Consider the following 17,437-nt stretch of genomic DNA (forward strand, 5'->3'; position numbering starts at 1 on the left):
AATAAATAAAATAAAATGTTAATGGAGAATTTTATGCTATATGAATTTCACCTATTTAAAAAAAAAAAAAGCATGGGCTATAACCAAGCCTCCTGGGTTCAAAGGCCAGTTCTGCTACATGATCTTGAGCAAACTCTGTGCCTATTTCCTTAAAGGAGGAAATCTCTAAAAGAGGGGCTATAATAGTAGCCACCTCACAGAGTTGTTGGGAGCATGAGATGAGTTAATCCCCCTATAAATTTAGGAAATGTGTTGGTTTTTATGACATGACAGTAAATATGTACCATACTTTCATCACACAAACACTACCTGCTATTATTCAGGCAACCAAGGCCAGGCAGGTTAGGGGCTTATTTAAGTTCACACTTATGTTCAAAAGCCAAGCTGCGGTTGGCACCCAGCTCTCTTGGGCTCTAAGTCCATGGTCTTCCCCTGCTGACCATCCAGTTTGATCCCTGACCAGGAATCTTGACCCCAAAGCCCTAATCCCTGACAGCAGCACAACTTATTTTCAGTGCCCCTAAGCATGATCTACCTATAAGACAGAAACACTAAAGCAACAACTGTTTTTGCTTCTTCCCACCTGAAAGCCTTGGCCATCCTAGGGGGATTTTACCCACCATCAGCCTGGCAATGAGTCTGAGCTAGTGGAGAGCTTTCCCTTCTTGGTTCCCGTGACCATCAAGTTCTGGTCACAGTATGTCCTGCATTGATTTAACTTGGAAATAGGAGAAATCGTCACTATCTTATTATAATCAGCAGGGTCACCCAGAGGATTCTGTCCCAGCAGGTAAGGAAGTGTACTCAGCTGTCCCCTTGGATCTTTTGGTTCACTCTTTAGAGTGTCCCCCAACACACACTCCTCTTTTCCCTGGTACAATTTAAGACCACAGGTTTTTTCCTATATTGGTTCAATTCTTATGCTTTCAAGAATATGCTAGCTTAATCACATTCTCCAGCATCTGCTTTCCCTAAGTAGAGAGAAGTAAGTCTATAGCCATTTATGTCTAGAAATCCTTCCTGATTCCGTTGTTTTCCTCAAACAGTATGGGAGTCCTAGGGTAAACCCTGGGATGTTTGCCAAGAATTAGGTCCACTGGATATTCAATATTGAATCAGATCATCACAAGCAGAAGATAAGGAAAATCATCCCACAGGAAATATCCAAATTCTAGGCTCTTACCTTCTAGACACAGAACAACCCAAGTAATCTGGCCTCCCCTTGCCCTGCCTTCCCTCCCATATCAGGTTCCACAGCCAATCCCAGCTTCCTCCAGGACTCTGAGGTCTGTTCCAGGAACAGATCCAGTCTGGCAGTTGTGAGATACAATTAGCCCTTCCTTTATGCCTACCAACATTTGCACCTCCAGAAAACCAAGTCAGAAGCCCCAGGGTAGCCACCCCGAGCAAAAATCCCCCAGAAGAAGTAGGCCGACCAGAAGGGTATTGAGAGAGGTCTTAAGATCACTTTGATAGCCCTAGCAGCATCCATTCACAGAACTTATCAGTACCTTCCCTCTTTCATTCCCAAGGTCGCTGGATTGAAGATCACGGAGTCATTCACAACATGATGTTTAATACAGAGACACAATGGAAGTACTCCTTCAAAACTACACAGAACAAGACTGAGTGGTGGGACAATGGGGTTCTCCCCCTCTGGATCACAGCCCAGAGACAGGTACTATCAGAAACCCTAGGTTGGTTTCCAGGGATATTGCCTCTCATTCCTAAGCATGTGGGATGAGGGTTGGAAGCTGTGACCTTGAGAAAGTGACTTAACTTCTCTAAACATGTTTCCCTAAATGCGTAATGGGAATAATGATGATGTGCTTATTTAATAGATTTTATGTAAGCATTAAATGAAATATGCATTTAACCATTATCAATTGATGAGTCTCTATGAGGGCAGAGTCTGGCTGAATCATGATTGTACCTCCAAGGCTCACCATAGGATCTGAACTCAGCAGCCTTTTCAAAAATATCTGTTTATACTCTTGCCTCAGACTTAAGCATAAAAGCCCTTAAGAATGAAGCTGACCATTTAATGAATCTTTAGACCATGAAAAGCTCTGAGAACATTCACTTGAAAAAATTCCAGTGGCCATTTACTATTGCTTCAAAAAGGCAGAAATCAGAGCTACATGTTTATAAAAGTCCCCGCCCCAAAACTGCTGTCAGCTTTGTATTTTCTTTTTTTTTTTTAATATTTTATTTGTTTGATAGTGAGAAAGAGAGAGAGAGAGCACACACACAAGTAGGGGGAGCAGCAGGCAGAAGGAGAAGCAGGCCTTCTGCCGAGCAGGGAGCCTGATGCGGGGCTCCATCCCAGGATCCTGGAATCAGGACCTGAGCCGAAGGCAGACACTTAATGACTGAGCCACCCAGGCGCCCCCAGCTTTGTATTTTCTTAAACAGCTTCCACAGTCATCGCTTCAGAGTAGAATCTCTCTCCCCAAGACACCACTTTGCTCCAAAGATCCCCTTGCACTGGAGCTCCATCTCTGTGCTCCAGCATACAGAGTGTGTCCTGCTGCAAGGTGGTACTGTTGCCTCTCAGAAGGCAGGCTGTGGACTTGGACTCCTGGAGAAGGATCTGGCCAGCTCCACCTTTCTCCAGCTGCCTGTCCTTGGGCAAAACCCTCCTCCCTGTGCTTGATTTGCCCCACCCATAAAATGAAGATTGTCAGAGTCCCTGCTTCTTAAGCCCATTACGAAGGTTAACTGAGATAATGCATGTAACATGCTGAAAACTAAATGTTCAAAAACTATTAGTCATTAAAGGAGGCTGAATCATTTTAGCACTTCAGCTGGTCACTACAGCTTTAAGCCAGAACTATCCAATGGAACTTTCTTTGATGATAGACATGTTCAACTGTGCATGGTCGAACATGGAAGCCACTAGCCACACGTGGTTATTGAGCTCTTGAAATGTGACTAGTCAGACTGAGGAACCAAATTTTTAATTGCATTTAAATTTTATTAATTTCAATTTAAATCTAAATACCACATGTGGTTAAGGACTACCGTACTGGACAGCATAGCTCTAAATGAATCAGAGGAGGTTGTCAGTGACTCTATCTCAGCTTTATTTTCCCCTTAACTGTTATGCTCTAGATTCCTTCCTCTTCTGTCACATTTTTTCACTTTAAGGCAGAAACCATGCAAATAAATTCTGCCCCCTCAAGAAAATAACACTAATAACACCTTCTATGTGCCTAGTACTGATTTAAGTGCTTTACATTTATTAATTTATAACAGTTTTTTTTAAGACTTTATTTATTTATTTGACAGAGAGAGAACACAAGTAGGCAGAGAGGCAGGCAGAGAGAGAGAGGGGAGGAAGCAGGCCCCCTGCTGAGCAGAGAGCCCAATGTGGGGCTCAATCCCAGGACCCTGGGATCATGACCTGAGCCGAAGGCAGAGGCTTAACCCACTGAGCCACCCAGGCACCCAATTTATAACAGTTCTTAAGTAGGTATTAGGATTATGCCCACTTAACAGGTGAGCAAACTTTTTTGTAACTTCTAAAGTTACAAAGCTAGCAAGAGGCAAATCTAAGATTTTAACTCACTCAGAGTTCAGCAACTCTTAACTCTTAACTATAACATAGTATTACTTCCTTGGCTGAAACATTCAGCCATGGGTTTTATAGTGAATCACCTATTTGTCTTGCTCCTAGGGAGGTCTGGGCAGTCTTCATTAATTTAGTGTTCAAAACCCAGGGCCTTTCTAGTCTCTTGCTACACTATTTGTTCATTGGCACAAGGTTTCTGGTAGCATTCTTTCCTGTAGTTTTTCTTATTCATGGTTCTTGTCTCATTGCCATTTATTTTCAGGACGTGTTTCCTTCTGCTCAATTCATAATCAGAGTGTTCTTCCTCTTTGCTGAATGCATAAGTGGTTGTGCAAAAACAGGATCTGGTGCAGGGCCAGACGATTGACAACACGCCATGGGTTTGGCAAGTGAAAATCAAGCTGGTATATCTCATTCTACCACTGCAATGGGACAGGGCCACTGGCCAGCTCCCCGAGGAGTTGGCAGGAAAGCTGCTGCAATCAGAGCAAACCTGTGGCCCTAGGTCAGCCCCATAGTAACAGCATACCAAATGGCCCTAAATGTCATTCAGGGGTCCATCTATATTACCAGGCAGAACTATAATGGAGTGGCCTAACCTCTAACCATTACTGGGAAAATCCATCCTTCTCCAGGTGGGCTTTGTGGAGATTGATGCATCCACCTTTAATAGGACTAAAATGTTTTCCTTCCATGACATTAATGCTGCCAGAGTCTAACAAGATACATAAGAACTGACATGCGTTGTGGATGATGCCTAAAAGATGGGATTCCTGGCCACCTTTGAGTCCATTATTCACATCCAAGAACATATCCACACTCCAGCAGGACTTCAGTAATGGTCAGGGGATAAACAGAGAGGGTCCATTCAAAGCAAGCTCAGATTTTAAATGAGTATGCCTGATAACAGAATATAATTAATGGCTGAAGTGGTTCACCAAGTTAAGAAGTCCTAATCCTCAGAGAAGGGCAGGCAGCCATAACTTTAAGACCCAGGAAAACTATAAAAACCTAGGAGCATGTATTACCTTTCTGTGGAGGAGCTATAGAGCATATTAAGGAGTGAAATGGTGGGGGATAATCTGAGTGAGAACCCCATGGCTTCCAAAAGTCTGTATCAGGACCATGGTAGGCTACAACCAGAAGGGGATTTGGAGAGAAGGTGGGGAGGGCAGCTATGATTTTCATTGTAAACCAAGTCTCATAGACAATAGCTTCCAAACTTGGAAGAGCTGTGAGCAGGATGATGCCAGCTGCTTCTGCCTAGAGCATTAATAACAAGATAATTCATTCCAATATTGGCCCAAACCATGTCTTTATTATGCATCATAAAGGTTCTAAGAATAATGATCTGACCTGTGAAAGGGTGTGGGAGGGGGAGAAAATAGAATCTGGGCCGTCTGGCTCCTTCTGTTCAGTGACTCCTCTAGAGCCCAGAAAAGCAATGAAAACAACTCAGATCAACCTTGACTTCTGAATTTCACATACATAGAGTCCATGTCTTTCTACCCAATCACTTCCTAGAAGGAGGAACTCCTTTCCCTAAACCATACATACTTTCTTTTTTTTTTTTAAGATTTTATTTATTTACTTGACAGACAGAGATCACAAGTAGGCAGAGAGGCAGAGAGAGAGGAGGAAGCAGGCTCCCTGCTGAGCAGAGAGCCCGATGTGAGGCTCCATCCCAGGACCCTGGGATCATGACCTGAGCCGAAGGCAGAGGCTTTAACCCACTGAGCCACCCAGGCGCCCCAAAACCATACATACTTTCCACCAAAGCACAACCATGATGAAATGTTCGGGGGCCTTCCTAAAACATGTGTACCTTGTGACTATCCACTCTGTCCTAAAGGAAGAGACAAGACAAAACACAAAACCAAACTGAAACTTCTGTTCTAATGATTAGTTCTGAGGAGTTTGGTGGACTCTGTACAAAACCAAAGGATATTGCCTATAGGAAGTACCAACTCTTGTTTTAAAAAAGCAACTTAAGAGTAATAGCCACATTGATGCAACACTACACTAAGGGAGAATAATGAACCTAATAAAACCAGTGATTTTCCAATTGCTATTGCTACTGGAAACACTGATTATGCTAATTAAAGGGTAGAATAGTAAATACCCACTCTTTTGCATCCAATTAAATGCTCAGATTATTTCTCAGAAGTATTTGTTGAAAATAGCACTTTTGATTATCCCGGGTCCCAAATAAATAGAGTTGTGTGTGTGTGTGTGTGTGTGTGTGTGTGTGTACACACTCAAACATACATTTCTTTCTGGAGCTTCTTTCATGTAACAGTTTAACTCTTAAAATCCCTAGGGGGCAAAGTGAAAAAAAAAATCACAGTTTCCTAAGACTATAGCTTGAAATATCTTTAAAGAAGGTGTGTGTTGAGGGCGCCTGGGAGGCTCAGTTGGTTAAGCGACTCCCTTTGGCTCAGGTCATGATCCTGGAGTCCTGGGATGGAGTCCCACATCGGGCTTCCTGCTCAGCAGGGAGTCTGCTTCTCCCTCTGACCCTCCCCTTTCTTATACTCTCTCTCTCTCTCTCTCTCTCTCATTCTCTCTATCTCTCAAATAAATAAATAAAAATCTTTAAAAAAAATAAAAATAAAAAGAAGGTGTGTGTTGAGAACACAGCACAAGAAAACAATTTCAAGTTAGGAACTTCTGAGATTTAACATGCAAACATCAAGAAGTCAACTGGATATGCAGAGCTGCCTAAGTCCCTCAGAATGCCAATGTCATCTTATTCTAGATAATAAAATAGCCAGTCAAATTATGTTCTACAAAATGTTGAAAGTTTTATCCTTCCAGTCAATTCCATACTTCAGAGCAAAGTCAATTTATATTAAGTTAAACAAAGTACCACCATTAAAAACTGAGAATTATAAGTAATGCCAATCAGAAATGCAATAAATAAATATTAGAGGATTTGCAAGTTAAAGCAACCATAGAAATTCTATTATCAAAAATGAAAATGTGTTGCCTGAAGAGATTACAAATAAGATGCTAGAACCCAAAAAAGAAAGAGCTTCTGTAGCTCTTTACATAAGTTAATCAGGAGTGAGAATAGGATGGGTTTTGCACCCACAAAAGGAGATGTGATTCAGCATTCATTCAAAATCCACTTAACCAACAATTACCACCTACTCTAAGCCAGGCCTGTTCTATGTCCCAGAAAAAGAGTGGTCAATAAAATCAACATGGCCCCTGATCTCATGGAACTCACACTCTAAGGAAGAGAAATAGACGGTAAACAAGAAACACATTAAGATCATTTCAGATTGGGTAAAGTACTTTAAAGAAAATAAAATTAAATCACATGATAGAAAATGAACGCTGGAGGCCAGAGGGCCCAATGTTTCACCTATAAGAGTGGATAGCAGAGCTTCTGGAGCCTTGAAAAGTATTTAGCATTAAAACTTCTATCTTGGGGCAACTAGATGGCTCAGTCATTTAACAGCTACCTTTGGCTCAGGTCATGATCCCAGGGTCCTGGGATCAACGCCCTCATCAGGCACCCTGCTCTGTGGGAACCCTTGTTATCCTTCCCCCACTTCCCCTGCTTATGTTTTCTCTCCCACCGTGTTTTTCTCTGTCAAATAAATAAATAAAATCTTTAAAAAAAAAAAAAAAAACTTCTATCTTGGGGTACAGCGGCTCCATTGGTTGAGTGTCTGCCTTCAGCTCCATTATGATCCCAGGGTCCTGGGATTGAGGTCCACGTCAGACTCCCTGCTCAACAGGAAGTTGGTTTACTCCTCTTCCTCTGCCCCACTGCTTCCTTGTGCTCACACTCTCTCTCTAATAAATAAATAAAAATCTTTTTAAAATTTTTCTATCCTATTTCAAGCTTCCTAAATGCAGAGCCTGAGGCAGGGATTTGGTGAATATAAGGCACTAAGGGAGAGTTTCAGGAGATGGGAGTGAGGGAAACTGACAGGATAGGATTTGAAAGAAGAGAAGGGAGCTGTGGTTGCAGTTAGAGATCAGCTTCAGCCTAATCCCACAGAGCTCTGGAGCATTAAATTACACCCCCATGCTATCCCATCCTGAGGCAAGGAAGCTGGTCTTTGGTCCTCCTATCAGTCAATCACTGGCCATAGGCACCTAGGAGTGAAGAAGCAGTATGGAACACCTTACCAAGTGAAGCAAGATTTGGCCACTTAGCTGAAGGTAATTTTCCAGAACATGGAACAGCTGAAGTGAATGTGAGTGCACTGGCCCAAAAAGGGGATCTGGGTAGAAAACCAACAGCATCCCTCACAACTTCCAAATTGCTTTCCTGCTTCTCTCTCTCAAACAGTACATTGTAAGTTTTGTCATTACTCGTGGATATAATTTTCTGCTCATTTGTCAACCAAATAGCCACAACCCAGGTGCCATTATCCCAAAAATCTTCCTGGTCATTTATGCTCCATACCAAATCAATATAGTGACATCACCCTTAGTTCTACTAAAATCAATGAACTTTTGTGTTTTTCAGAACATCCAAATATTGGGTGGTAGAGGAAGTGTCACAGTACAGCCTTCAAGCTAATAGTTTTACTGAGACAAAGGAAAGTACTTGCTCCCCAGATAAGTAGGACATTCATTCATTAAACCAAAATCCACTGAGTCCCTACTATGTGCCATGTCCTGATCAATGAGCTGCTTTACAACAACAGGACTTAGTGAGATGTGCCCATCTCATTGTTAATTCATTGGTGAGCAAACATAAAATTCTTTTTTTTCCTAACAGTTTTACCAAACTTTGTCAACAGCCACCTTTCTGCTTGGGGGATCACTTAAGAATATTTTCATTACTTTGAAATCGTGTGTGTTGTTAAAACAACCTGATTTGTGATCCAAAGCTTTCCTCTAGCCCTTATTCCTCCTCCTCAGAAGTCACAAGATCAAATCTCTTTGGCTCTGACTGGGACATGGGCCCAAGGCTGACCCAACTGCTGTGGCCAGTGGAAGTAGTGTCCTCTGATTGGCCAGGCCACAACCAAATCCCACCTCTGTAGCCTGATGTGGAAATAACACATCCCAAATCAGCCATGAAGCAAGGAGAGTCTCTAGGGGAAGTCAGGGTTCTCTGAACCATTGGAGGGGGAGTGGGTGCTGGGCTGGCAAACATATTAAGTGTTCACTACACACATCGGGGAAGGCTTTGTGGTGGTTTGCTATACCTGGAAGCAAAGAAAAGAATGCCTACCACATGCCAAAACACAACCTCTACCACTTTATCTTAAAGTTAGCTGACTTAATCCTCACAAAAATAACATCAACTTTTTGGCATTTTACATGTGGAAACACGAAATATAAGAGATTAAAGAATTCACTCACCATCACGAAAACAGAATGTACCATTTTTCCTCCATTCCAAGGAACTTCTTTTCATTTTGCCGTCTCTGAAGCTGGAGTGCATCTTACAATCAGTGGAGTATCATGGTTTCACTGGCAGCACTTTTTTTTTAGTAGCACATAAAATAATAGCATGTCTTGCAATGGTGTTATAGATTTGATGAGATCCTGGTAAAGCCAGGAATGAAGTCCAACGCCATCTGATTCCAAGGCTCCCATGTTCTCTATGTCTCTGGACTAGGGCAGGGACATCAACAAGCCAGGCTTCACTTGTTATGAAAAAGATATGAGAAACAGTCCTGATAGAATTTTCTTCTTATCCTTGCAGGGGAGGAAGACAGCATCATTCCACTATCCTGGAGGAGGTGCGAAGTACAAAGGAGAGGCTGTCCAGCGGTCCCTTGTAGAGTCTTACACTCACCCAGACAGCAATGAGACAGAGTGGAGGGAGAACATTGACATTGTCATGAACTGGTTCACTAAGGAAGATTTTGACTTTGTAACTCTGTACTATGGAGAGCCAGATAATGTGGGACACAAATTCGGGCCTGAGACAGAGAACAGAAGGGTGATTATTCAGCAAATCGACAGAACCATTGGGTACCTGGTGGAAGCCATTGAGAGGCACAGCTTGACCAAGAACCTCAATGTCATCATCACATCAGACCACGGCATGACCACAGTGAAAAAGGAGCCCAACGTCACTGAGATCCTCTTGACCAACTACATTAAGTTCAGGGACTTAGTCAAGTTTGACATTGTGGATTATGGTGGCTTTGGGATGCTCCTGCCCAAACCAGGGCAAGAGGAAGCCGTTTACCAAGCGCTGAAGAATGCACACCCTCATCTCAATGTGTACAAGAAGGAGGAATTCCCAGAACGCTTCCATTTTGCTAAACACCAGCGGGTCCTGCCAATCGTGATGTATGCTGACTCTGGTTATAACATCAATGGGGTGAGTTGATTCTAAAATGAATAAAGTCATCTTGGGTCTTGGAGACAGCCTCTAGAGAGGAACAGGTCTGAAAAAAAATGAAAATATAAGTTGTAATCCACTGTTTCCTAAGTGTTCCCCATCCCCAACCCCACATCCCACCCAACCAACCCTGTCCCATGTTACCACTATGTAATAATAATGACAACATCCCTCCCTGACCAAGGCCATGTTCAGCGCTGTACTAAAATTTTAACACGAATTATATCATTTTTGTTTTCCCAGCCCCTAAAGATATTCTTATCTCCCCCATTTTAATGAGAATAAACCAAAGCTAGAGAGAAGTGATTTGGGATTAAAAGTAGATCCACCAAAAAACCCACCTGCTGGTTCCCCTTTGCACATATCAAAACTAATAATGAAAATAATAAGCAACCCTTTTCACAAAATTATACACAAATGCTCATAGCAGCATCATTCAAAATGACCAAGAAGTGAAAACAACCCAATTGCCCATCAGTTGATAAGTAGATAAATGAAATATGGTATATCCATATAATGGAATATTATGTTGCCATTAAAAGGAACAAAGTAGGGGGTGCCTGGGTGGCTCAGTGGGTTAAAGCCTCTGCCTTTGGCTCAGGTCATGATCCCAGGGTCCTGGGATCGAGCCCCACATCGGGCTCTCTGCTCTGCAGGGAGCCTGCTTCCTCCTCTCTTTCTCTGCCTGCCTCTCTGCCTACTTCTCTGCCTACTTGTGATCTCTGTCTGTCAAATAAATAAATAAAATCTTAAAAAAAAAAAAAGGAACAAAGTACTGATACATGTTATAACTTGAATGAATTGTGAGAATGCTATGATGACGGAAAGAAATTAGATACAAAGGACTACATACTGTATGATTCTATTTAAATGAAATGTTTAGAATAGGCAAATATATAGAGAGAGATCACAAATTTGTGGTTGTCTAGAATAGGGAGTTGATGTCAGAAGAAAATGGGGAGTGACTGCTGAAGGATACAGGGTTTCTTTTTGGGGTGATGAGTGTTCCAAAATTGATTGTGGTGACAGTTCCACACCTCTGAGAAAAATTTTAAAATCTTCAAATTGTACATATGGTATACAAATCATATCTCAACAAAGCTGTTATGAAAAATAAGCAAATCTAAAGAAGAAAATACCAAAATCAAGGCTAATTGTGAGACATAAGTGAGGTGGTCTGATGTTTGTAAACTACCAACTAATAATTCATGGCAGAACAAAGTTTAGGTGATATTTAAACATCACATGACAGAAGACCATCCCAGGGATAGCTTGGAGAGTGCTTGTCCTAGGCTACGGACAGGAGTTAAACATTATAATCATGTCTGCAATCTGTATACTCCCATATTGCTACAAATTCAGAGTATAACAGGTTTGAGAAAACTCATAAGGTTATTGTTTAATATTGGTGGAAATAGTCACAGCAAAATGCAACAATTTATTGATATTTTGCAATCTCTCACACAGCCCAGAACACTGATGATATGTGCCCAAAGCTAAGGTCTTGCCAAGAAGAGATTCTACAGTCACTGGCCTCTTTGTAAGCCTGGTTCATGGCATAACAAGCTGAGAGTGAGGTGAAGGGATTTAATGCAATAGTCACATTCCCAACAGAACCAACCAGCTTTGAGGGAATAGGGAACATTCTGAACTGGCCGTTAGGCAGAAAATTCTTGGAATCTCAGTGCCTCTCACTGAATACACTTCTCAGATCCCCATCCACCTGCCTGCTTTGGTGTGCACAGTGAAATAGGTGTTCCTCTTCTCTCTTTAGGATTGAGGAGCTTGCAAAACACATGAGGCCATCACCGGAGATACTGTGTTTGAGCTTATTATTATTATTATTATTGTCAGTATTATCTTCTTGCTGTGTCTAATGGCTATGCTTTCTTTATTCTCTTTCTTAAAGATCTTTCATTCCTTCCTCTTTTCTTTGGCACAGTAGAGCAGTGTGCTTCCTTGTCATTTAAATTTTCAAAGATCTCATGGATCTGACATGCATGACATAAGGATAGTTTTCTTTCAGGGGACTGGAATCTAAAATGGCTTTTTTGTTATTATTTTTCAGCGACTTATAATATATTTCAACAAGGGAGATCATGGCTTTGATAATGTCCACATGGACATGAAGACCATATTCAGAGCTTTTGGGCCAGATTTCAAGAAGAATCACGTAGCTGAGCCTTTTGACAGCATCCACATCTACCCACTCATGTGTAAGCTTCTGGGCATTACCCCTGAACCCCACAATGGCTCCCTGGCCATCACCCAGGAAATGCTTGTGGACTCATATGACCAGCAGCCAGGTGAGATACAAAAACAACCAACAGAAAATTGATAGCATGCTCTATCCTGAGAGAAGAATCAAAAGGTTGGGGGAGTGGGGGTTAGTGGCAGAATCAAGCAGAATAATCCTGTTTCCCGATAGCTTCGGTGCCCCCAGGGCAAGACAGCTGCAGCTCTAAACAGATAGAGGAGGAAGTAGGGAATCCCTCCACATGTTGGTGGCATTTCACATAGTGCCTTTGGGGCAAAAGGAAGCCTCTGTATAGAAAATGTCAAGCAATAATCCTTGTCCTCAGAAATCGCATGCAGTCTGTACTCTGACGCCCCTTCTAGATACAGAAAAGCAGCTTTCATTCAACAACTCAGTCCTTGCTGGTGCCTGAAAGAAAGCTGCTCAAAGGGGAAGAATGAAGCCTTACCATTCCACTCATTGCTGAAAAAAGGGGGAAGGAGGTGGTTCCTGTAAATAAGGTTACTAGTTCTTAAGACTTCAAATCTTAAATGTGAACGGTATAAAGGAAGAATGGAATCATCTCTGAGAATTCAGTTATTTGCAAACACTGGCCAGCTTTTCTTCTGCGGAAAGAAACTTAGGCGCGGCTCAGTGATTTTTCTTTCTTTTTTTTTAAAGATTTTATTTATTTATTTGAAGAGATCTCAAGTAGGCGAAGAGGCAGGCAGAGAGAGAGGAGGAAGCAGTCTCCCCACTGAGCAGAGAGCCCCATGCGGGGCCCAATCCCAGGACCCTGGGATCATGACCTGAGCCAAAGGCAGAGGCTTTAACCCACTGAGCCACCCAGGTGCCCCATCGGTGATTTATTATACTTAAAATAACTATGCTCAATTAGAACAGAGTACATAGGACACCCTTTTCACTCTAAGCCACTGTCCATGATCTTCTTGTGAACTTCCAGGAAGCAGGCCATTTTGTAGGAATCTTATTAAATGAATGTCAATTCACCAAATTATTTAGGATTTTTTCTTTTAAGTTTTAGAGTGTTGCTAGAACTATTTGGCCCCTACCGCTGTCTCATAGCCCACTGGGAGCCTGCGGTAAGGTCTTTGGCTATTGTCAGTTATTGATAAGCAAAATGTCCCACCAACTGATGATTCTCAGCAAATTGGCTTTTAGCAAATTGGTCACTTGGCAAAGTGGTCATTAGGAAAATGGGTCATTTGGTGAATAGGTCGTTTAGTAAATGGACTTTCAACGACTTGCCCTACACGGTTTCTTTACAGTGAGCACTTTCTTGGGTTAAATGTACATTTCATTTCCATAGTTAATATTCACCAGAGCCTGGGGACGCCTGGGTGGCTCGGTTGGTTGAGCAGCTGCCTTCGGCTCGGGTCGTGATCCCGGCGTCCTGGGATCGAGTCCTGCGTCGGGCTCCTTGCTCTGCAGGGAGCCTGCTTCTCCCTCTGCCTCTGCCTGCCTCTCTGTCTGCCTGCGCTCACTCTCTCTGACAAATAAATAAATTAAAAAATATATATATTCACCAGAGCCTGGATGGAAAACTTCCCACGGATCCAGGAGCAGCCAGAAAAGCCTCTTAATAATCAGACAATTAAAAACCATCTGATATTTTATCAGGAGCGGAGACACAGAAGACATTGGCTCTTCAAAAGGCAGTGCTTGGTCTTGCGATTGTCACAGGAGTTCTTGCAGTTCTGTTTGTTGCTAGCGTGACATATACAGCTATTCATCGGAAAAAGAAGTGAGTGTTCTTTGGGTTTCCTGTGGTTAATCAGGGCACATTGTAATAATCCACTTCAACCACTTCCTGCAAGCCAAAGGGGATCCAGCACTTTGAGAATCCAGCAACAAGGCCAGGTTTATGATTTGCGACCTAAGCAATCACTCAAAGCCCAAGGCTCGGAAGAGCCCCCGATCTGGTTTAATAATCTACTGTCACCATTTCAGAATTCTTGATTTTTTTAACAAGGACCCTGCATTTTCATTTTGTACTGGGCCTCCCAAATTACATACCAGTTGTATTAGTTTTCTGCGGCTGCCATAACAAATTACCCCAAACTAGCTGGCTTAAAACAACAGATACTATCTCATAGACCTGGAGGGTAAAAGGCCAAAATCAAGGTGTCAGCAGGGCCAGGCTCCCTCTAAAACATATAGGGGAGAATCCTTCCTTGCCTCTTCTAGCTTTTGGTGGTTGCTGGCAATCCTTGGTATTCCTCGGTTTAGAGATGCATCATTCCTGTCTCTGCCTCCATCACCACATGGCCATCTTCTCCCTGTGTCTGTCTTTACATGGTGTTCTCTTCTCTTATATGGACACCAGTCATGATATTTAGGGCCCTCTATAGCCAGGATGACCTCATTTTAATTATATCTGCAGACTCTATTTCCAAATAAGGTCACCAGTACCATAGGGTCCTAAGTACCAAGGATTAAGGCTTCCAACATACTTTCTGGGGGAGTGAGGGAACACAATCCAACTTGTAACACTGGTTCTGCCACCAACCAAAGCATTATAGAGTCCTGATGCACCTCTTTCTATATCTCAATAATTACATCATTAGACTGAGCCACCTACATCCTTATTATACCCAACCCTGACCATTCTTCTGCTTTAACAAAGCTCTTATGCCAATAGAGCGGGAGCCTCCTGAACACTATAAACAACCCAAGGAAAGTCAGAACTTTACTTAACCTTAACTCCATTACAAAGCCTACATTTAACGTAATTTATATTTGAACTATAAAAATTTCCTATAAGTTGAAACATGACCTATAAAGGTCTCTACACCCTGAAGCAACATTTTAAAAAGAAATCAATTGGTCCTTTTCTACAGAAACCATTAGCTATAGGAGAGATAAAGGAAAAACTTCAAGGTACTGATTAAACTGCCATGCCCACAGCATAATTTCTAAAAAGCAACCATTCCATACAGCTAAAATGTATTAGAGGGTTGTGGTTGTTGGTGTTGTTGTTATTGTTATTGTTGTTGTTGTTATTAAAAGCCTCAAATCCTTATTATTAAAAACCTCAAACCCAGAAGCCAAATCTGCAATATAGCGTGTGCACCTACATATCCCCTCGATGCTGGCAGAACTGTGGGATGTGTCCTAAAGCCTCTCTTCATATAAACACTCCCTAGAATTTTTAGTTTTTGTGTTAAATGGCAATCCTAATCTTCACTTATACCTGAACACACACCTATGAGGTCCCTGGGTGTTGAAAACGACTTCAGTGCCTTGATTCTTCTAGATTCAGATCTAAAATTTGTAACTTTATGACCTTTGTCCCTCCCAAGAGCCCACACACCAAAATAAAGGCTTCTTCTGTGTTCAAGTCACTGCTATGGCTCACTTGGGATCCTTTCCCAATCTACCTCCCATCTATGGCATCAGGAAAGGCTGAACCAGCCTAGATTTATTAGTATCTTAGAATAACATCATACAGTATTACTTATTATGGCATTGACTGTACATGCCCTTTTGCTCCTCAGAAGAAAAGCAATTAATAGCGATTGTATGTGTTAACAGAACAAGCCTAGTATTTATGAGTTTGACCCTTTCCATTGGTTTTCATTGTCTACTGCAGGCAGAGAGCTGATCAAAACAGCAGAAGCGGACCAGTCCACATGGCCCAGTTCTGAAGCTTCATTCCCTTAGGACCAAGACTCAGCCCTAGTTGAGACATTGTCATATTTCAGGTGATTCCACCTCAGGCTATTGTGACTGAGAGGATTTCTGCAACATCAGTCCCAGAAACCATTAATTCTGGGTAAAGACAGCAATAATCACAGTCCACCCTCTTTATTTAAATCAACAGTGTTGGGCATCTGGGTGGCTCAGTGGGTTAAAACCTCTGCCTTCAGCTCGGGTCATGATCTCAGGGTCCTAGGATAGAGCCCCGCATTGGGCTCTCTACTCAGCAGGGAGCCTGCTTCCCCTCCCTCTCTCTCTGCCTACTTGTGATCTCTGTCTGCCAAATAAATAAAGTCTCTAAAAAAAAAAAAAATCAACAGTATCAAGGGAATAAAAGACATCATTCTTATGTCGGATCCTGTGCTCACTGGGTGCTAGTATTAGAACAACAGATAGGAGGGGGCGCCTGGGTGGCTCAGTGGGTTAAAGCCTCTGCCTTCGGCTCAGGTCACGGGCCCAGGGTCCTGGGATCGAGTCCTGCATCGGGCTCTCTGCTCAGTGGAGAGCCTGCTTCCTCTTCTCTCTCTCTCTCTCTGCCTCTCTGCAAACTTGTGATCTCTGTCTGTCAAATAAATAAATAAAATCTTTAAAAAAAAAAAAAAAAGAACAACAGGAGAATAAATGCATTCAATTAGAATTAATTCTCCTCTCTTGTTCTCATAGCTGAGCAGGGCTCAGTGTTTTTCATCTGAAAGGGGTAATAAGATTTAATCTGCACCCTCATCTACCTTCTGCAAGTATATTTAGCAAATTAGCTCTGGACTCTTCCAAATGGAGTTTTATGAGAGATGCGCTGAAGTGAACGTGCTAGGCTTTGAACACAGCTCAGACTCCGCAGGCAGCGCCCGCGGGTTGCTGTCTACCCTGCCTTTCACTCCAGGCACAGTAATGCCTAATGGAAATATTTTTTTTTCTTTTCTTCCCCATCCCCACCATCCCCAGCAGCCCCCTTACTCTCCTTTCATACTCCCTTCCCTACAAAGTCAAACTTCTACTCTAAGTCCTCCCTCTTCCGGGAGCTCCACCTGCACGACAGGTATTGCCAAGCCGGTCCACACGCATCTGTGTGGTAGTTAGTGCGGTGCCTACTTCCGCGCGAGCTCCTGAGCCCCCGAAGGGCAGGGACCACTCCTGGTTTTCCTCACGGTTGCATCCCCTGACAGCACTGGGTACGCAGCAGGTGCTTAATAAGTGTCTGGTGAAGACAAGACTGGATGGGTTAGGGGCAGATCCAAAGGCTGGAGGAGTTGGGGGGTGGGGGGCAGTCCTGCCTGGTGTTGAGAGGGTCATGGAGAGGACGTGACCTCAGGCTGACCTTGCCAAGCTCCTCGCGCCCTCCCTCCCGACTCTGGAGAGCACCTCAGCGCATGGCTCCCACCACGGGGGCCGTTCGAGGTCGCCGTGGCCGGAACAGGGCACCGTGCTGTGGAGAGCACGCGGACCGCGGAGAGGACTAAACCCCGCACGGCTTCCAGGGGTAGGTTTAAGAATCTGGCAGAGGGGCGCACCTCACAGCCCTCCAGTCATCTTGCGGCGCCCTGGTGGGTCAGGTCTGAGAACCTAAGTTCCCTCGCCCATT

The 17,437-nt window shown here is 43.0% G+C and overlaps 1 protein-coding gene across 1 annotated transcript in view; it reads left to right on the top strand.

Annotated features, from left to right (window-relative positions):
- The window catches only part of LOC101685680 (ectonucleotide pyrophosphatase/phosphodiesterase family member 7-like), a 29,701-nt gene extending 13,434 nt beyond the window's left edge, over positions 1–16,267 (top strand). Inside the window, exons 2-6 of the mRNA XM_045072164.1 lie at positions 1,533–1,678; positions 9,255–9,881; positions 11,971–12,208; positions 13,780–13,903; positions 15,752–16,267. Of these exons, the coding sequence (XP_044928099.1) occupies positions 1,533–1,678; positions 9,255–9,881; positions 11,971–12,208; positions 13,780–13,903; positions 15,752–15,806 (1,190 nt within the window). The 3' untranslated portion in view covers positions 15,807–16,267. The remainder of the gene's footprint in view (positions 1–1,532; positions 1,679–9,254; positions 9,882–11,970; positions 12,209–13,779; positions 13,904–15,751) is intronic.
- Positions 16,268–17,437: the final 1,170 nt, after the last annotated feature.

This window comes from Mustela putorius, unplaced genomic scaffold (assembly GCF_011764305.1).
Source record: "Mustela putorius furo isolate JIRA1106 unplaced genomic scaffold, ASM1176430v1.1 tig00004007_pilon_pilon_pilon, whole genome shotgun sequence".
Taxonomy (NCBI): Eukaryota; Metazoa; Chordata; class Mammalia; order Carnivora; family Mustelidae; genus Mustela; species Mustela putorius.